This window comes from Chinchilla lanigera, unplaced genomic scaffold, assembly GCF_000276665.1.
Source record: "Chinchilla lanigera isolate Chin_1 unplaced genomic scaffold, ChiLan1.0 scaffold00005, whole genome shotgun sequence".
Classification (NCBI taxonomy): Eukaryota; Metazoa; Chordata; class Mammalia; order Rodentia; family Chinchillidae; genus Chinchilla; species Chinchilla lanigera.
Window position 1 is genome coordinate 233,339 of NW_004955406.1, and position 21,679 is coordinate 255,017.

At 46.1% G+C, this 21,679-nt stretch overlaps 2 protein-coding genes across 3 annotated transcripts in view; one reads left to right on the plus strand and one right to left on the minus strand.

Moving 5' to 3' along the window:
- Nucleotides 1-15,910, minus strand: part of Tgfb2 (transforming growth factor, beta 2) — a 74,300-nt gene extending 58,390 nt beyond the window's left edge. The window contains exons 1-2 of one of the 2 annotated variants that reach the window (XM_005374702.2): nucleotides 15,388-15,910; nucleotides 1,741-1,824 (exon numbers count right to left, since the gene is read on the minus strand). In XM_005374702.2, coding sequence (XP_005374759.1) covers nucleotides 1,741-1,824; nucleotides 15,388-15,730 — 427 coding nt within the window. In that variant the 5' untranslated portion in view covers nucleotides 15,731-15,910. The remainder of the gene's footprint in view (nucleotides 1-1,740; nucleotides 1,825-15,387) is intronic. The other variant, XM_005374703.2, reaches the window with a different exon arrangement.
- Nucleotides 15,903-16,985, plus strand: LOC106146398 (transcription initiation factor TFIID subunit 4-like). Its single transcript, XM_013503023.1, has one exon. The coding sequence runs from the start codon at nucleotides 15,930-15,932 to the stop codon at nucleotides 16,983-16,985; it is 1,056 nt and encodes a 351-aa protein (XP_013358477.1). The 5' UTR covers nucleotides 15,903-15,929.
- The last annotated feature ends 4,694 nt before the right edge of the window (nucleotides 16,986-21,679 follow it).

Sequence of the window (21,679 nt, forward strand, 5' to 3'; positions counted from 1 at the left end):
TCAGGTGTTTTGCTGAATTTTTTAAAATCAGGTTGTTTTCTTATTGTTAAATATTAGGAGTTCTTCGTACATGTTGTATAACAGTTTTTATCAAATATATATTTTTGTTCATTCTCTGGATAGTCTTCTCATCCTCGTGATACTGCATTTCACTGACTAACAGTTCCTAATTTATGTTTTTTTTTTTTTTTTTCCTCTACCGGGAACCGAACTCACAACCTCGCATTGCCAGGCAGGCACTGTGCCGCTGAGCTAAATGCCCAGGCCCCTTTCTCCTTTTTCTCTTTGTTAAATAATAAATTCCTAAAATGCTTCTTTTTAATATTCTCATTTTTTTTTTTTTTTTTTTCCTCTACCGGGAATCAAACTCACAACCTCGCATTGCCAGGCAGGCACTGTGCCGCTGAGCTAAATGCCCAGGCCCCTTTCTCCTTTTTCTCTTTCCCTTTCCTTTCCAGAAGGCCAGGCAGTGAGTTGGGGAAAATTAGACATTTAAATTTTTGGTTGAAACACTGAAATCAAATACAAATTCAGAGCTTGAAAGCAAAATATTATCTGACTCACAAAAGGGAGCTCCAAAACCGTGGCTTAAATCTTTGTCTCTTTTCATTCACATAGCAGCTTCAGGCTACTGTGAGGCTTTCTGTACTAAAATAAATGTATAATCTCAGTAGAATTAGATATTTTTTGCTTTTTTTTTTTTAAGGAAACCTTAGCTTAGGCCAGTGTGAATATACCATACTGATTGTTAAGTAGCAAAGTCAGGCATGGTAAACTGCAGAACAGGTTATCCAGGGTACCAGGCTTCCATGTGGGCAATAAACTCTTTCCTTGTCCCTCCCTGGGGCCTCCATTCCACCTTTAGAATCGCATAACCTAACCTCAGGCTGCAGAGGAAGGGGTGGGACAGTGACATGGTAGCCAGGCTGTCTCTGCTCTTTCCTGAGCATGGTTTGGGTACAACTTTACCACTCAATTCCTTGAGTGGCAGGATCACTTGAGTCCTACTCTTTGCTGTGGACTCACTGTCCAGCACATAGTAGGTATTCAATAAATGCTAGCAGGACCCATGCTCCGAATTAGAAAGAGGGAAAGCTCTCAGACTTTGGTGTCCCTCAACCGAACATGTGGCAGTGGCTCTGTGGAGCTCCCATGTGGTCGGAAGGTCAGGGACATGTGGTTTGAGCATGAGCTGTGGGTCTGACCCACGACAATCTGTTATCTTGTGCAACCTGGACATGTCAATATGAAGGTCACAATAATGGCACCAGTATAACCCTCCCACAGGCCTTAAAGGAGAGAATATCCCCTTCTATCACTTTGGGTGAGTGTAAGGAACAGTAATTATGCCACTGCCATATACCTACACGGGAGCACAGACATTCCACTGGCATGCAGGCTGCCCTTGTTCAGTCCTCCAAAAAGTAGCCTCCAAGGAACTAGATCAATACTTCAGATCTTTCTGTGACCCCAGAACACATACCCACAGCTGTAAGTCATTCTTTCACAGGCTGCTGTCAAGTCATAGCATTACTTCTAAGCTATTCAAATATTTGGAAGTTTCACAAGAAAATCACAAAACCACACCTAGAAAATGTCATATCTTTGTGATTGTTCAGCTAAGAGGCCGCATTTCAGAATCCTGTTTTGCTGCTGACATATTTCCCCTGGACACAGATACTAAAGATGGACTTGACATCACCACATCAAACGAGCAAGAAAGCAGACAAGTGTACTCACCAAGGTACCCACAGAGCACCTGGGCCTGTCTGATGCACAAGCTGCCCACTGAGCCAGAGGGTGTTGTAACAACTGGGCAGACAGCTAGGAGTTTTAAAAAGCACAGTCATTAGCTATTTTACTGAAGAGATGCCCGGTACAGCACTATACAAAGATTCAATGTAGAAGAGGGTCTCTCTGAATGCTCCCACCACCCCTCCCAGAAACACAAGGCCCCTGCTACCCAGGGCCAGGGGACCGGACGCTAAGATCTTTGTTGATTCTGGATCTCCTGGCATCCCTCACTCAGCAATCAGACCTCTGAATTCACTTTCACTTTTATACACTTCAGCCTTAAAAATACCAATGTAGATTTCATGTACTGAAATGGCAAAAATAAATACCTTGAACTAAAGGTGAAAAAAGGCCTTCACCCACTTTGACAAAAGACAGCCCACCTGTTAAGATTAAAATTTGGATTTTCATTTGGCTGGCCTAGATTCCAGTCTTCTTAAAACCACCTGTCATCATTTTTTTTTTACCCACATATGAAAACTCTTTCTTGAGTGAGTCAAAGATACATGTGGATATTGGTTTGGAGCTACTTAACTACAGTTTCAAAAGTTAGAACTCTTTGAAATGGATTAAACATATCTTTCCAGGGAGTCATGACATCCTGAAACTCCAAGCTTCATTTTCTTTAAAGTAACAGCAAACAGATTTGGATATTACCCACCTCATTCTTAGAGAAGAAAATGTACCACAAAAGAATCTCACAGTGAAGGGAAAGCATTGCTGAGTATTCAAAGGTAGGACCTTTGCAAGAGCAGATGTGGATGGAAACCCTGTTGTCATTGATTTCCCAATTGTCACACAAGGCCTGAGTTTACCCAGGCCTCTGTGTCTGCCCTCTAAGTAGTTTTCATAAAATTAAAATGAGATGCTGTATTTAAGACTGACAAAGACAGAAAAGGGGATGGAGACATGTAATCATCTTAGTTACCTAACTGATATGAAGAAGCCCTGCCTGCCGCCTGCCTCCAAGGTCTGTCATGCACATTCTTCCATCCTGGTTCCTCACGCGGATTCGGAATCCATACACCTGCTAGTTACACAGGTGTGTCTCCTAGAAGTAACACTGCCATTGCTGGGTCATGAACGAAACCTTCTTCTGACAAAAGACAAAGGCCTCCCAGATTCTTCAATTGTTTGCTATATTTTTGCCGCAGGTCACCTGATTTTATAAAGGGTAAGAACAGCCTTTCTCATACCTCACCACTTCTAACATAGGGCTCACTTACAAGACATTAGCGACAGATATGCACACACGTGGATAATGTTTTCTAGCTAGAACACGCTCTAAGTGATATCTGGGGCTCTGCACGGCCAGTGTGGCGTGGAAGATGAGGGCCTATAACCAGTCTCTGTAAGCACACGCTACTGTCATGTTGTCACCATATGCGGCTCCAAGCTGACATCTGCTCCCATATGTTCCCACTAATAGGCACCGTGCTGTTTATTTTTAGAGCTTTTTCCAGTCTGATAGGAGACTATTCCCTCAAGTAACCAGTCAGCAAAGACAGGAAGCTACACTTGGTATAAATTGTTTGTCACAAGATTAGCAAGTCAAACAAAGTTTTCTCATTCATGCCTGACCTTTAAAAAGAAACGCTGAAAGTTCTCTTAAATAAAAGTCTGAAGAATAGAGCAGGAGGAAGGCAGACTGTAGAGCGAGTTGCTTGGTAGGAATACTTTTTCTCCAAACTATGGCCCTATGCATTTCTTGGGGGAATTTCAGTGCTTTTCCTGGGAAACAGCACCTTCTTCAGGCCAGTGTATGTGGTGGTACAGAAGATGGACTGTTCTGTCCTTGGAGTTCAGATCTCTTATATTGTCTAAGCTCACCCACGTTAGAGGAGTCCGTGGGAACAAGGCAAGATAACTACTGTCATTTGCAATTGCCACATGCAGTTCTTAAGCACGTACTTTTGGTTTACTTCCACTCTGCTATGAAGACGTGGCACTAAATTCTTTCTCTTTTTTTCATTTTTAAACAAGGCTGAAGGAAAGAAGGGAGCTTTGGTGCTGATCCAGTGCCTTAGGAGTTAAGATTATGAACACAACAGAGGCAGCAAGATGGTAATGGTAACTACTCGTGCCACAGAAAGAAGTCCTCTGGCTTTAAATAATCAATCTGTGATCATGCACATGATTGAAATGGTGCTATTGCATGGATATACCTTCTTTAGATCAATGAAATTATGGATATATGTGAAATATTTTGTAAAATATGAAACACTGTGAAAATGTGAGGCACTTAGAATACTTTTTTTTTAAATTTTTTTGTTTTGTTTTGTTTTGTTTCTGGTACCGGGAATCGAACTCACGACCTTGTGCTTGCCAGGCAGGCGCTGTGCCACTGAGCTAAATCCCTAGCCCCTAATACCTTTTAGAAACAATACCTTTTAGAAGAATTTAGTCATTCGCTATTAATAATAGGAAAACATGAGTCATATCAGTCATAAAATAGGAGTCTAGAATTACAATTTTGCATGAATGATCTAGAATACAACTAGATGACTATGACATGAAGAAAAAAGTGTTAGGGATCATTTTTCCCTATGATGACATAACGAAGGAAAAAAAAGCAACATAACAAAACTACAGTGCTTCCAGAGTATCCCTGAACCACCTGCCTGAGGATCATCTGGCCTTCATCCAGAATGCAGGTTTCTAAAATCCACTTTAGCATTACTGAATAATACCCTAGACTGGAGTAGGAGACAAATGGTCTGAGAATTTATAATAAGCACCATGGGTGATTGTTTTGCATGGCAAAATTTGAGAACTAGTGGTCCAGGTCTTTGTGACTTAAACTAGAAAGGCCCTTTACCTCATTTGGCCTCAAGAAGTCCCCATCTGGTAGATCAAGGTAAACTTAACCCATCAAAAGGGACACATGCTCCGAGTAAGCAATGATTTTGTATCATGTAAGCATGTCCACAGCTAAAGTCATCTTTGCTACAATATCTTAAGCAGATTCAAATGCCATTAAAGATGCACAATACGCTGTATAAATTAGCTCTTCTCTCAATTCTCCCAACCCCTCCGTACAAAGAAGGTATCTATCTCTTTTAACTATAACAATTCTACAACTGGATACTATCATTTTATCCCAATACTAAACTACAACAAGGTTCTATTCTTCTTAGAGAATTCTTACTAACTAAGGAAAGGAAAACTGGTTCAAACATATAACGATTTTGGATCAGAATCACTCAAGACCTGCTTTTTAGAATCTGAGTCCTTGTGACTAAGAATTAATGAAATGAGACATGACTATATGCAGTTTCACTGCTGATGATGGTATTTTCTGACAGTGGAATTCTCCTGAAATATATCTCTTGACAAATGAGCACCACTCACCTCATTTCATGGAGTAATTTTACTAGGTGAGACCTCACAAGTTTACTACGTGAGACTATGGTAGTTCACTGATCTGACCAGGAACTTTAGTTAATATTTTTAACTACCTAAGGCTGACTGTTATGCAGAGCTACCAACAAGTAACTGAATTACTACTAAAGTTGACATGATTATTAAAAAAGGACTCAAAATATCTCAGATACAAAAACAGAGTGGGGACAAATGCCATTAATCTATGACTGTGAAGTTAAACAGACATCTCTGAAAGTGGGATCTGCTGCTTCAGCACCTAAGGCAATGGCTGTAATTCAACTTTGGTTCTACCTGACGACTTGATTGTTAAGTTTGGAGCTTGGGAGCACTCCTTCTGCTTAAACACCAGAGTTCAAAATCCCACAGGACACACACAGATTTGGAAAGATTTACCAAGAGAAAATCCCAAGAGACCTCCAAGGGTATGGTTCATTCACTAAATCAACTACCCTTTGGAAATAAATGTCTTCCATCTGTGATTGGTTTTATCTCCTTGTAAAGTAGAATCAGAGTAAGTCATCCACCTCTTCTTTCTCTTGGACTTTCTGAGCCAGCAGCTTAACTACAAAAATTCATTACAGAGCTATATGTGGTGGCATACACCTGCAACCTAGCTACCAGGTTGGCCAAGTCAGGAGGATTGCAAGTTTGAGGACAACCTAGGCAATTATGAAGACCCTGTAGAAAGAGTGAGGGAAGGGAGGAAGGAAGGAAGGAAGGAAGGAAGGAAGGAAGGAAGGAAGGAAGGAAGGAAGGAAGACAGGAAGAAGAGAGGGAAGCAGGGAGGGAAGGAGGGAAAGAGGGAGGAAGGGAAGGAGGGAAGGAAGAAGAGAAACAGGGAGGGAGGGAGCGAGGGAAGGAAGGAGGAAGGGAGGAAGGAAGGGAGGGAGGGAAGAAAGGAAGAAAGGTGCAGGGGAAAAGCACTTGCAAGGACCTGGGTTGAATCCCCAGCACGATATAAAGCAAACAGAAATGACTAATCATCTAGAAAATGAGATTAAGCCAATAAGCTAGGAAATCAATGGCCAAAAAAAGTATCCCCCAAATAGAAGAAATGAGAATAATCTCTGATAACCTTGGTGTATGAAGTACTAAAATTATTAGCACCAGGGCTAGGGATTTAGCTCAGCGGCACAGTGCCTGCCTAGCAAGGGCAAGGTCATGAGTTCAATTCCTGGTACCGGAAAAAAACTAAAACTAAACTAAAATAAAATAAAATAATTAGCACCAAAATGAATCCAGAACTTCAAAATTAAATTGTATTTCCCAGAATATTTCCTATTTATGTTTTGGCAACAGTAAATATTTCAGTGCTTTTAAAATCTATCGAAAAATCCACAACAATCTTTTCACAGAGAGATATGGAAAGAGCAGTGAGTGGACTTGTCATGTCAGTGTCTTTCTTAGAAGAAATTGAATTCTTGTTCACCAGATGAAGTAACAAATAAAGACTGTTACAACAGCCTCAAGTTATGAATGAACGGTTATCTGTGAACTAGCTTGTCAAGAGAAATATGGTATTTGTCAGTGTGGAGTGGGTTTGCTAAAGAAAGCCAAGAGAACAGAGCCAAGGTCTAAGACACAGCATATTTCTTTTTCTTCCATGAGACAGGAAAGATGCTACAGTATTTCCTAAGACAATTCCAAAAGAGCACTCCTCTTCTCAAATAACTGCTCCATGACTTTTATTTCAGAAACCCATTGTCTTTTCTTCAGGAACAACCTGCTTCCTAATGGCCCATATGTAAGGAGCCAGGAAGGCCCGAGGCATGAGGACACTCTCCCTGGAACTGAGATATGTGGAACACGCTTGTGTGAGAAGAAACAGCTGCCTGAGGAGGGTGGGAAATGTATTCGAGCCATTTTCAGAAACTTTGGGCTTTGCAGCATCCAGAAAGCATTTTCCATTTGTCTTCAGTTTCTTGGGTCACTGTGGTTAAAGGAACATCTAAGCCAAATATTTCCGAAGCACCAGGAAGACCTCAACAGAAGCATGGCTGCGGGACGGCTCCAGTCCACGGGGCTGGCTTTCTCACGGCCATGTGGCTTCCTCTCCTTCTAAGCATCACCAAGTCCCCTGGATTCCAGTTCTCACAGCCATGAGGGCGCCTCACTTGCTGGTGTTCCTACTTTCCCTCTCATCCAGTTTCCTCCTCGACTGCTACTCCCGCTCGTCTTTCCGTGGCTAAAGGCTTCTCCCTGACAGAGTGGAGTTCACAGTGCTCCTGCTAGGCGGCAAGTGTGACACTGGGTTCTCTGGAGTCCAGCAAGGCAGCTTGACTCACGTCAGTCTCTGCACCAACGGTGTGATCCGCCGTCTCCACAGATGCTCGCAGCAGAAAAGACAGGCCAGTGAGGCGGGCGGGGAGGACCGTGCGTGCGTGCGTGCCGTGCCGTGCCCTGCGTGAGTGCGTGCGTGCCGTGCCCTGCGTGAGTGCGTGCGTGCCGTGCCCTGCGTGCGTGCGTGCGTGCGTGCGTGCCGTGCCCTATGTGAGTGCGTGCATGCCGTGTGCTGCGTGCGTGAGTGCGTGCGTGCGGTGCCCTGCGTGCGTGCAGTGCCCTGCTTGCGTGAAGTGCTGCGTGCTACACATGCCACGCTCAAAAAAGGCAGTTTCCTCCAGTTCCTCCGCACACACATCCTTGTCCATGCTTTTTCGCTCTGCGGCATGGGAATTGTCTTCGTCTTTACAAATGAAGAACTGAGGCCTAGGCAAGCGCAGCGGGTTTGACTCCAGCTCAGCCCAAAGTCAGCAGGGCAGGCAGAGCCACGATTTGTTGTAAGGGAGGCGGTTCTGATGTTGCCCTCAGAGCCGCGCTGCTCACCACTCAGGAACTTTCAACATGGCCTCAACATGGACCAGGACTTTGTGTCTACGATGCTACCTCTTCCCTTCCAGCCTCTAACTTTATTTTGAGGCACCCCCCAAGGATTTACTCTCCTTAACTTACTGACTGGGACTATGCAGCTCTGAAGTCTGTGTTCACTTTGGGGTGACATCCCATTTTCCTAAATAAATTAATTCTCTGAAAGGAACAAGAGTAATTCCTTATTAACCTAATTTATCAAAAATTTTGTGGGAAAAATAGTTGTAGTAAAAGTCCAGGAGTTTGAACATTTTTGTCACATCTAAACGCAGAGATAAAAGCCGAATGTGTTAGAGACAAGAGAAAAAATTACCCAATCTTCGTGCAGAGCTTCGCGGGGCGTAGTTCCTGTTTTAGGGAAATAATCCGGAATTTGCAAATGTAACTCTTGGTAGAAGAGGAGAGTCTGCATTCTCTCATGATGCCCCAGATAATTTTTCAAGAGGCCTAGAAAAGGCTCCATATCCTGGGCTCTATATGTTGCGGTCTCTCTTTTCTGTGGGAACTGGAAGTTTTTCTTCTTTCACACGTTACTGATAGAACAGCGACATCCATGTCCTCAGATGTCAAAGGAAGATACCACTGCCAACCTCAGAATGCTGCTTGTGAGGATAAAATAAGTACATACACATAAAATATTAACACTGCTTGGCGCACAGGAAGTACCCAGTAAATATTAGCTTTCATCACTGTCACTCTCACCATTATTTTCATTATTGTCTGGAAAACTGAAAGAGAAAAGTGTAAGGTTATGAGAAGTGCTATGCTACAGCCTGATGATATCAGGAACATTTTCCTTGATCTCTCTGGCTCCTAGTTGGACATTTGGAAGTCAAAGATCTCTGTGGTGATTCAATCTTACTCTAAAGGGAATGGTAAACATTTGTTGAGCAAAGACAGGATGCTAAGTTTTTTTAAGAATACAGATTAGTTAGACTCAGTTCTTGATCTGAGAACATTTACAAAAAAATGAAGACTGCAGCCCAGGACACAACTAAATGCTACCTACAAACACACAAAAAAGAGGGAAAGATTAAGAGAGGAACCAAAAAAATATGACTAGAAAATCAAATTCGCTTAAGTAGGCAGCATATTACTAAGTCTAGAAAATTTTTAAAGGTGTTAAGAAAGAAATCATCAAATGGAAGAAGCAGAATAAATGAAGGCCCAGAAGCATGGACTTCAGTGGCCTACTTGGGTACAAAGAGGCTGATGTGACTGGACTGTGGTTTTCTTGCAGGGATTTAGTGAAGAGAGAGGCTGAGCCAGAGCAGGGGTCAGACACTACAAGATGCTCATGATATCCAAGAAAGCTGAGCCTCCTGGGTACGGTGGTGCACAACTGTGGTTTCAGCACTCTGGGAGTCTGAGGCAGCAATATCATGAGTTTGAGACCATGAGTCTGAGCAACTTAGTGACTTAGTGAGACCTTCTTTCAAATTTAAAAAAAAGGCTGGGGATACAGCCCAATGGAAAGGCCCTGGGTTCACCCCAAGTGTGGGGGAGGATGGGGATGGAAGCTGGGCCTAAGATACCTAAACTCTCCAGGCCTTCTCACAGGGTAGATTCCCAGCCCTGTCCTTCTCTGCACCCCAAGGAATATTCTGAGGGCGCAATGAAAATAGACCCACTGAGTGTAACTCAGAAAATAAAGAATGAGATGGGGATCTCATGACATCCCAGACTTACTCAAAGTAGTTGCTGGGGCACCATTTTTTAAGATGCATTTTAATATACTTAAAATTCAGATTCTCACAATCAGTGGCATGTTAGAAATCACTGGAGTGATATTGCTTAGTGGCACACAAAATAATGATGCATCCTAAAATCATTGGTGTTTATGACTCACTGACTGAAAGCTCTCGTGCAAAGGCCTACTAAGTGCCAGAAGCAGCTGCACCAGTGCATCTTCATACATCACTCAGTCCTGTACCATCCCAGGAAGCAGGTAGCCCAGTGATGAACCTGAGGCCTACTTAAGTGAAGGGACTCCTGTCTCCTTCGAGCTTAGCAGATTATCAAGTGGGGCCATGTGTAAGCATTCGGCCACCATTCTTGCAGGTACTCCATCGGTGTGAAGGGCAAGAGGATAACTCAGAGGTGAAGAGAAGACAAGGGGGAGTGTTAAGCAGAGCTGTGGCCACCAGGCTGAGCCAGGAAGCAAGCTGGTGAAAGAGTGCAGTGAAGCTAAACACCCATTTCAGGATATCAGAGGTTAGAAAAGAAATAAACACCCACCTGAGTCAGCGTGTGGTTATAGCATGATGCAGATCTCTTCTAAACAAATGATGGAAGTAAACCCTCCAGTCTAAACAAAACCCATCAAGGCATCTCTAACATGTTATTAAATTTAAAATAAAATACCTGGAGAACATTGAATTCCTAGGTTAAAAACCACCTCTGTTTAAAGAATATTAAAAACAACAACAAAAGTGCACCATATGCTTTCAAAATGACAATGGAAACATTTGTTTATCTCAGCCAGAGCCATTTCATCAAACTGCTCAGATCCGCAGAGCGGAATCCACCCTGAAGCAGAAGGGCTGCCTGCGCTGAGCACACATCTGGCAGCTCCAGATCCTCTGCGCAGCGTTCTCAGGCCGGAAATGCTGCACCAAGACAGCTGCAGGGCTCTCTTCCAGCTCCTTCCAGCTCCTGCTGGCGGCTCACCTCGGCCTGAGCGAGCAATGGCCAGCGTCCCAGCCCAGGGAAGGCGGGCATACCTCACCCAGGGTCAGGCTGCACCACTCCATCTCCCCCAACCTCCTAAAAATGCCGCCTGCAGTGCTGTCATCTCTGGGCGAAGGCTCGAAGTCAGTGACCTCCTCAGTTCTAACCAGATTTGATGAGTTCAACAGTGAGTCATTAGCTCTTTTCTCACATCTCCGTTTCCTCTAGGAAAAATGATCTGTCATTCTTTCATATCTTTATATGGAAGATGCTGTGACTGGGTTACATCAGCATCTTTCCACCAAAGCAGTCAGAACTTAAAGACTGCAGCTCCTCTCCTGAGCCACAGGAGTCACTGTGGAGGTGAGGAGGCGCTGGTTCCCTGGGCTAGTCCAGGGGTCTCCCCCTGACCCCCAGGCTCTGAGCTCCCCATGCTCTGAGCTGCCCGTGCTCTGCGGGAGGTGGGGGTGTGGAGGACAAGCCGACCGCCTGTTATAAACACTTCCCTTTGAAGTTTTTCTCTAGTCTGACAAGTAAAAAAAGGAAATCCTGAAGGAGGAGAGTGGGGCCTAAGTACAACTACAATAAAAGGGGGTAATTAAAGTTTGGTCAGTTGGGTATTAACAGTCATTCTGGAAGTCAGAGGGTTCAATTCCGTCTTTGACTTGCCTCTCGCTCCCTCTGTCTCTGTCTGTGTCTCTCTGTGTCTCTCACACATCCACATACAAACACACACAGGATCTTAAACACTAAAACAAAAACACTACATAAAGCAAAAGTACTACTCTGTTTTGCTAATATTTTCCTTCATTGGGCGATGGCCAATAAACCAGCAACTTGTATATAGAACAATATAACATATTCATGCATAGAATACTAAGTCAGATTCCCCAAATCCATAGTGTCATGGATATTCCTTCTACTCTCCACAACTTCACTTGGAAGATTACAGGGGGAATAGAGAAGGAAATCACTTAGTATTAAATGTTTAGCATACATGTGATACAATTACAGAGGAAATCTCATTGTGAGTTTTCAGACTGTATATTTTATCTAATTCAGTATGACAGAAGAAACCAACATGATTATTTACTTTCTTTAGTTGCCTAGGTTGGAGATTCCACTCTTCCATAACACAACCTGCTTATTTTACTTGAAAAGAAAATCCAAGGTAATTCCTCAATTCTCTTTTCTGTATTTTAACACCGCACTGCTGCTGACTGACACTACTGCTGGAGGACAGGTCACACCTAACGAATGGGAAGTCTTCATGTCTCTAACTGAGGTGCTTTAAGGTCACAATAATAAAGTATATGCCATACAAAATGGTCTAACCTATTTTCCATTTCATTAAAATAACTACCTTATTATCCTCCTATTCTATGCTTTCATTTAATACCCTTTGATCATAAAGATACTTTACTTTTGTTATTACTTTCAAAATGGTATTACTAACAGAATTGGTATTTAGCCCAAGATAAATACCAGAGTACCAGGGCTTCTCATCAGGGCACTATTAACATTTTGGACTGGATAATTCTTTGATATATGGGGAATGGAGCTCTGCTACACATTTTAAGGTGGCTACCAGCATCTCTAGCCCCTACCAGTCAAGGCCGGTGGCACCACTCCAACCCTAGTCATAACCAAAAATATCTGTAGACGTTGCCAAAGGCCCAAGTGGAGGTGGCTGGGGGAGGAGGGGTGGTGCAACATCGCCACAGCCAGAACCACCACAGGTGCCTAATTTGCTGACAGTGAAAAGGGGGAGGAAGGAAAGAAACTGAAGCTTTTTGTCTCTTCTTTTGTTGAGTGTCCAAGCCTCCACAGATTTTAGTGTTAACTGTCAAACTACTCGAAGTTCACAAATTCCCACTGGGCAAACTATCGGTAAATCTTAACATAACTCCACTTTGAGCCTTAAACTAACAGCATGTGAAAAGATCAATATGAATAAGTTCAAAACTAATCAGACCTCCTCTTTAAATGTTGACACAGTATTATTTATATCCCATAAATACATTCTTGACTAAAATTCATACTAAGAGCTTGGCACCTGGCCAGTTCTATTCATATTTACTGTATTTATATAGTACACTTGGCCAAGGATAATATTTAAGACAAAATATGCCTAAGGGCATATACAATATCTCTTATATTTTTACTTTAAATCTCTACATTGCTAAAAATATTTAGCCTGAACTTTATAAAATGTCCCACAAAGGACTATCAGCAATCTGTGATGATATATAGCTCATTGAGTATAATTAGAGCATATTTGTAATACTTGAGCTGAAGTCATTCTCTGAACACGAATAAGTTGGTGGTTAAAAAAAAATGAACCAGTGATCTTTCCCATGCCTGCCTCCCTAGGGCTTATGACCTTCACTGGATTCGCTGCATGAAATGACAGGCACGGGTCCTGCCTGCAGCCACCTACCTCACTGAGCACCAAGTTCAAAGCTGGACAGGAAAGTCCCAAGGAGGGAATGCGGGTGTAAGCCACTTGGAATTTGCTTTTTAAAAATACGGTAGAGTGATTTTTTTCTTCTCTTCCATTTCTCTGGGAGAGATCCCCATATACCAGCACAACTACAAAGTGCTAGAAACTTCACTGACCTCCTTTCTCCACAATAATGCACAGTTCTTATGTACACAGCATGGGCTTTTTGAAGCTTGGAGTTCTATGCAGACTGAAAGTATATTTCTTTCCTGGCTTAGTTAGGGTGCTGGGGATAGAGTAGAAGGGAGAAACCACACACTGATCTCAGATGCCACGCTCTGAAATCCTCCCAGGGATCTGGGAAGATCTTCAGTTTGTTAATGACCGTAATCCTAGGTTGGACCATGTCAACCAGCCCATCTTCAGCTCTCAGACCGAAGTGTGCAGAGGAGAACGAAGAATCAGAGCCCCAGTGGGTAACCTGGACTGTCCACATCTCTGCCCTGAAGAGATCAGACCGCCTGTGTGTTGTGTAAGTCCTAGAAGTCTCTGAGCTTTCGCATGTAAACACTGAGGGCTGAGTTATTCAGGTTCTGCCTAACAGACCTGCTTGTCTGCCTGAACAACAGGAGAACAGATGCACGTGCTAGAGAGAGCCACTGACTCAGCTGCCTGCTCAGTCTCATTGGTTTTGGACCAATTACAATGTACTTTCTCTCCTAATATCGCCTTGGCTCCACCCCAGATAGAGAGCTTTACTTGGGGTGGGGGGCATAACCAGGGAGGAGTATGTTTATCCCTCTTGTTGTAAAAAGCTCTGTAATACAACAACAACATCATTTTGCTTGCCAGGATTCCCAGCATCTGCTCTGCCACTGAACAAGTTACGGAGACCCTGCAGCACAAGAGAGGTGGCCGGAAAGACCAGCGTTAGACACATGGGCAGACATCACGAACAAGACACGGCAAGTCACAGAGCCCCGACTTGTCACACTAAAAATAAATATTAAAAGAGAAGAGCACTACCCTGCCATGAGGACTTCTAGGATAAAGTTACCAAGATGGCCGGGCTGTCTATTTAGGCAAGACCCAGGGACTCCTGAGCCAGCTGAGTATATAGGGCAGGACAGAGGCGGAGAGCAGCAAGGAGCCAATGGACAGTTTATGGCTTGGGATTTGGAACGCACAACTGTTGAAGCATTTTCACTTTTTCTGTTCGCTGCTTCTTCCTGGTATTTAACCCCCTCAGGTGTCACTGGATGCTGCTGCTGCCTTTAAAAAAAGTCTGAAATAATTCTGCACTATCTACCCACTCCCTAAAGAACCCCAGAATAAATCATTCTACTCCCATGGCTACTGCACGCCTGCTGGTTTTAAGGACACTGCTTTCAGGGAAGCCAGTAATAATAATATAATAATAGCAACTCCGCAGAGTTTGCTGTCTTAGATTTGGGGCTGCACCGAAGTAACTGCAGAAAGCCTAGGAAAGGGTTCGGAAGCACAGAGCTCACGGTTGGAAGAAATCAACCACAAAACCCTAAGAAAAACGATCTGCTGCGCCGGCGATTTTAGGAAGGCAGGTTTGCGGGGGATTTGTGCAAATCCGAGTGAAGCAAAACCTCCCTTAACACTGTCGGAAGCGCAGTTGTCCTTCTCCCTACTCTGGGTGACGCCGAAGAGGGACTCGGTTACAGATCTTTGCCTGGGGGTACGCTGCGAACAGCTGGCGCTGGTGACAGATACTTGGAGGAGTAAAGGGTTTCTCCAGGGGTCCCCATTCCGGGTTTGGTCTTCGCGTTGCTGACTTTTTAGGGGAGCGAGAGACAATAGGAAGGCTCGGGAACCAGCTGATAGGTCGGCACGCACAGGGGGCGCCTTCCGGAGAGGCTAGTTCGGAGCCACTATTTTGTTTAACCCTTGGCGCACCAGCTCAGCGCGCCCCAAGCCAACCCGGGCGCAGAAAGCAGACCTGGCGAGATCCCCCAACCCTCCTTTCCCTGCGCCCCAGGAAGCGCCCCTAGGGCGACGGGAGAGCGGGTCCCAGCAGGTGGCCCCGTAGCGGACGCCAAGGAGCGCCGCGGGGATCGACGCCCAGGGCAGGACCGCCGGGCGCTGGGGAGGGGTCAGAGGGAAGAAAGGAGCGCGGAAAGCCGGGGCTGGGAAGGGGCGCGGGGCGAGGGGACGGCGCGCCCGCGGGCGGCGGGAGGCGGCGGGCGGGAAGCAGTACTCACTTTCGGAGAAGAAGGGCTTCATGTCGATCTTGTAGACCTCCTTGGCGTAGTACTCCTCGTCGCTGCGCTCGCGCTCGCAGGCGGCGGCCCGGCGGCTCGCCTTCTCCTGCAGCAGGTCCCGCGTGCTGTTGTAGATGGAGATCACCTCCGGGGGCACCTCCTCGGGCTCGGGGAAGTCTTCCGGGGGGCTGGTGAGCTTCAGCTTGCTGAGGATCTGCCCGCGGATCGCCTCGATCCTCTTGCGCATGAACTGGTCCATGTCGAGCGAGCTGCAGGTAGACAAGGCGAGCGCCGCCGGCACCAGATGCAGGGTCAGCAGCGCGCTCAGCACGCGGGAGTGCATTTTTTTCTTAAAGGTGGAAAAAGAAAGTTTGTTTTTTTTTTTAAAGTAAGAGAAAAAATAAAAACAGAAATCAGTAATTCTCAAAAGTACAGATCAGGTAAAGTTGGTTTTTTGTTTTTTTTTTTAATAGGAAACTTTGCGAGCAGTCGAAAGTCAGTGCTCAATAGAAAAAAGTATCTTGCTTGATTTCCGTTAAAAAATGCAGGTCGTTCCAAAAGTGGAAATATTAATATGCGACGGGCGGGGGGGCTGCCTTTGGGGAGTAAAAAAGTTCTCTTGGAGCGACGAGCCGGGGAACGGCGGACGAGTGCTACTCGGCAGAAGCGGATCTGGGAGGAGAGGCGAGCTCAGGTCGTCCCGGCGCGGCGCGGATCTGAACTCGGCTCCTCTGCCTGCGGAGATGAAAAGGCCGGCGCTGGCGCCGCCGGGGCGGGCGGGGCGCGGCGGGGCTACGCCGGGCTGGGGTTCGAGTGTTTGCAGAGGAGCGCGCCGGGGGCGAGGCGAGCTGGGAGCGCACACGTGTGCGTGTGTGCACGCGTGTGCGTGCGTGAGCGCCGCGGGAGGCTCAGGCGCTCGGTCCGCCCCGGGCGCCGCGCACCGCGGGGCCTATGCCGGGTCCGGTCCAGGTCCCGGTCCCGGTCCCGGTTCCGCCGCTCCGCCGCCCGACCTCCTCCGCTGCTCGCCGCCCCGGCCGGGGTCGATCCTCGTCGCCGTCGCTGTCCCCGCGGTCCCCGCAGCCCGGACGCGCCGACCGAGGCTAGAGCCCAGGGGTGCAGGGGCACCCCGATCCCGCCCGATCCCGGCCCGGCCCGCCTGGCTGCCTCGCCTAGGGTCGCTGGGCACCGGCCACCCCGCAGGCCCTGCGCCCGCCTGCGCCTCCCTGCGGCCGGGCGGGCGGCTCCGGAGCGGCTCCTACACCGCTGTCCCCGCGCTCGCCATCCCGCCGCGCTCTCCTCCGCCTGTGGGGCTCCCGGGCTCCGCTCCGCTCGCAGCGAGCCTTCCGCTGCCAGCAGATAACATCACGATCTTGCCGGGAGGAGAGATTTATAAGTTCTCTGCGGACCACGTGTCTGCCTTCAACAAAGTGACGTGCGAGGGCCGCGGTCGGAGGAGTCCGCTCGCCGCTCAGACGCGACGCTGCCGCCGCCGCGGGGTGCGCGGGGAGGCGCACGCGGGTTGGGTTTCGGCCGCGCGCCTGAGCGCAGTCCGGCCACGCACCGGGATCCCGCATCCCGTTTGCACTTGGCCTGGGTAGAGCAAAGCCTCTGGGATGAGTCGCCGGCTCTAGAATGGAGCCTTCCCTGCGCGCGCACACACTCACACACACACACACACTCTATCACACACACACACACACACACACACACACACCCGCACACAGGCACAGCCGGGCCGGTCAGGCCAGGCCAGCCCGGGGACATGCCCTCCAGCTGATTCCTGACCTACCTTTAACTTTCTGGGATTCCACAGCAGGTTGCTGCGATTACACTGTTGTTTACAAGCTAGTCTCGTGTGTGAACTGGTGGGGAACGGAAATCTCTCTGCGTGTTTCATTTTAAGGAATGAACGGTCACCTTCCTTGCTCCGTAAGCAGCGCGCTGTGCGGCTTTCTCTGCACCGTCTCCCTAGAGGAGCCATCAACCGACTTCATTCTTCCCACAGGGTAGAATGAAGGTCCAGGATTTTAAGTGTTCGATGTCTCTGCTATATACGACTCACAACTTGACATCTTCTACTTCAACCTATTCCAAATTTGAAGGATACTACAATAATTTCTGCCATTGTTCAATTTTACCTTTAGTCACTCAAAGTCAACATTTTAATCTTAGCATGGCTTTGTGGCCATGCTAACTAGACAGATGAAAACTCTGCTGAGTTTTCCCCAAAACCCCAGGCCGCTATGTTATCCTTAGTTCAGATACAGCCTGGCTCCAAGGTTTGGTATTTATACTAAGGCATGCACGGGGCCTATGCTATAGTATCAGTATACAGAGGCTGCATGAATAGTAACAATGCTAGCTCGTGCTAACACACTCTGCACACAGTACTGTGAAGTATTTTATTACTGTATTTTGCCAAGAGACTGAGCACAAAGTTCAGAGTGCTGAGGCCAGTCAGTGGCGGAGCTGGAGTCTGTAGTCAAGACCGTGTGTTCTTCCCAACTCTGTGCTTCTGATCCTAGAATATGTCGTGACCAACAGGACACTTGGTCAGGTAGGTGTGGGAGATACAGGGTACCTAACTGTCACCTCTTATAGAATCAGGATTCTGTTTATTGGGTTTAGGGCTCTGAGAATTCTGCAGAATTTTTTTTAAAACTTTTAACTTCACATTTCCTCAACCTCCTTGAATATAGAATTTTTTCCCCCAGTTGTTACATTGGAAAATTCTGGAATAAATTGTTCCATCCAGCTTCTGAATAACTTTGAAGATGATGTCCAAGTCAGCATAAACAGGTTCCTTTCCTGGAGCCACTCACGTGGAGCTGGACAAGCAGCTACCATTCCTCTAGAATCAAGAGGAGCTACTGTCCAGCTACCAGCTTCCAGGCATCCCTGTGAGTTCAGTTGTGAACTGCAGTAATCTACAGAGAGAACAAAAAGGGGCGGTTCCTGTACTTGGGCAGTTGTAGAACATAGAGCAGCAGGAGCTGGAGGTGGTGTCACTCCAGAAGACAGCTGGCCCCAGAGTGAGCCGTCGGCCTCCGTGCTGAGGACGCGGCTTCAGCTCTCCACGCCAACCCGCATCTCCCGTGTGGTGTTTAAAGACTGCACGTGTGGTACGCACACAGACGCACCTTGGGTCACACGGATTAAGATCCGAGAGTGTGGATCCAGCAGCAAATCCATCTAGATTACTTTCAGGAAAACAAGACAGCTCTTGTGACAACCACCCATCCCCAGCAGTGGCACCTACACTCTTGTTCCTAATACTTAGTTGGTTGAACACTTAGTGCTTATTAATAGCACCCTTAGATAGAGACCTCTGACCTACTCACAAGAGGTTACTTTAATCTCCCCAGGAGGCCAGGACAGGGGAGAGGCTTAGGGTACCTCAGTACGGTGTCCTGGGTATTGCTGTGGGGGGGAGGGGTTCCCCACCTGCCAGGTGAGAGGCTCTTTCAGTTAACACAGCCTGCAAGGTCTCTGTCTCCCACGTAAGCGAACCCTTTCTTCTACTATATAACACTTGCAAGGACTTTTTACCTCTACTGAAGAAGTGAAACTGTCACTGAATGTATGAAGAGTTCATGCGCTGGGGACTCCATACAACCTTTATGGTAAAGGTTACCTCAGTTACCTCCAGTAGGCAGGATTTCTTCTGCCCCAACTGCTGCCACTAGGGCTTTGTACTCTGGACCCAGTTTCTTGAACACACACTTAGTCTCATCCATGCAATGGAGATGCTGACATAGCACCAGCTACTGTTCGTAAGGGTGCCACGAGGACTAAATTATACGAAGTACAGAAAACACTTAATACCAAAACCTGGCTCATAAACTGTTACCTACCACTTTCCTATAGCCTTCATTTATCTCCAGGAACTTATAATAAAACACACCTGGCCTCGACTCTTTCTTCACCAAATATAAACAGAATGGAAAAGGCAGGGCAGAAACCACTAGGAGTGTGCTTCAGGGCCATGCCTGCTAGCAGTTGCTATGTACATGCTGGCATTTGAAAAATTTGCGAATTTGTCTAAGTATAGTAGGAAAGGGCAAAAAAACACACTTTTGGTAAACAGAAGGCCAAACAACCATCGAAATTCAATTAAAACATTCAACATTAAGGCTTATTATTTAAAACCCTAAAATGGGGTTCTTTGTTTCCAGATCAGAGAGAGAGAGATACAGCTGTTCCAATCCACAGCCCTTCTCCACTCATTCATGGGTCTGCCCACCTTGGTAGCGTGGAATTCCCACGCAAAGCTGCAAAAGCAAAAACCAAACTCAGCCCTGTCCTGCAGTTTCACTCCTGTGGGTCATAGCTAGAGCATGCCATCCGCTAGCTTCTTCCTCTCACCAGAGAGTAACTCACTGAAACCACTCTGAAAGCTTTCCTTAACAGTTTCCAGCACCAAAACCAAGAGGTGGGAAAAGAAATACATGAAGCCACTGTAATGGATCACACCTTTCATCAAATAGTCACATTTGATAAATGCAAAGCAATGCTTTAATAGGAAAAACACACCAAAAGGCTTTTCCATTCTTACTTGTCATTTTATCTCTGATTGCACAATCCAAACATGAAGTTTGGTCTGTCTCAGTTTTTTCTTGTACCCTATGTACATTTTCGCAAACGAGTTTATCTGCAGAATGATAAATAATTTATAGAATCTGGAATATTTAGAGTAGTGAGATGCAAAGGGTGGTGATTTCCTCGTGAAAAGTGATTTAATGAGTATTTCCATGTTGTATCTTTAGGTTAACCTGAGTAAGAGCCGGCAGGGAACAAGGGTGGACAAAGGGCAGGGGAAAATGGGACGAGAACAACTCAAAGAGGTCAGGGGTTGTAAAAAATAAAGCGGGGAGTGCAGGAGACAGGGATAAGGAGAAGTGGAGCCTAGCAGTAGGTTACCAGACTTTAAAGAGATAAACTCATCACAGGTCAGTGATCCCAGGGAAGTACTTCTCCCCCGGGAATGATGATTAGCTGATCGATGACTGCTGCTTGCTTTCCAGCCTCTCCATCTCTACATTTTCAGCTCTTCTAGAGTTTCACCAAGAAGAGTCTTTGGGAGACAGACTCTGTGGCCTGGGCTACGTCATCTCCAGCATCTACTCCCATTCGTGGCAGCCTCTGGTTTCTTGCCCCTGCTGAAACTCATCCACTGAAATAGCACTTGGCGACTGATGAAAATAAATCAACATAAGGGACTAGCTGTCACGGAGCCTACCAGTATGGCTGTAGGCTGAACGCTAACTCCTGACAAAGGAAGCCAGCAGCAGCCTTTCCCTGGGAGTCAGAGCAGTGCTGGATTCCGGCCCGACGGCCTGTTTCTGCTCTCTCTGCCTAGCTCCTCCACAGCCCACTGAGGGCGACGCCAGAGGTGGAGGTGAGCGGGAAGCCAAGGAAGATAAGAAGACGAGGGAGAGCACAGTTCTTCATGAGTGTGACAGAACACAAAACCAGTTTTTAAAACACGATCTTTAGATAAATGTGCGTGTGTCATCATCTCAGCGGGCTTCAGATGGCGGACAACTCCGAATGCGTGCACCTCTACCAGCAAAGTCACCGACAACCCACGTTCAGTGACGCTGCCTTTCTGTTGCCGCAATTAGCCTGCAATTTAAAAGTCAAAACTAAACAGAGGATAATACTAAGCATACAGAAAAGAAAACCTTAATTTTTATGACAGGGTGAACTAGTATTGCTAAAAGCAAAGGTGTATGTTAAGATGATTTTTTTTTTTTTTGGTTTTTCTCCGGTACCGGGAACCGAACTCACGACCTTGCTCTTGCCAGGCAGGCGATTTTGCCGCTGAGCTAAATCCCCAGCCCTGATTTTTTTTTTTTTGAGACAGGGTCTCGCTGTGTAGTTCTGGCTGTCCTTTAACTCACTATGTATATTCAGAGAACAGTTGGAGAAACTTTTTAATTCTGGAAAATGGACAAAAGATAAAGAATCTCAAAAGATAAAAATATTTCTGTCCCCTCTGATGCGTTCCATAATATGGAGTGTTTACATGTTGATCTTTTCTGTGTAACTAGCCATATACAACAAGGGACACCTGGAAAGTTAACTTAATGGCATTAGATTGTTTCTTTTCCGTAATATTTTGCAATGAAGATTCCTATAATTTGTGGTTTTGCTTTCACCATTTTAATTATCTCTATTTCTGTCCTTTTGAGTACGTGGCATCTCTACAGTTCCTGGTAAATGGCGAGCTCTTTACTGTAAACTAAAGGGATAAATCTAAAAGCGAACGTGCCACTGTGACTTCAACAGA

Coding starts and splice junctions, on each gene's coding strand:
- LOC106146398 (XM_013503023.1), top strand. CDS start 15,930: ATGCAGGTCGTTCCAAAAGTGGAAATATTAATATGCGACGGGCGGGGG.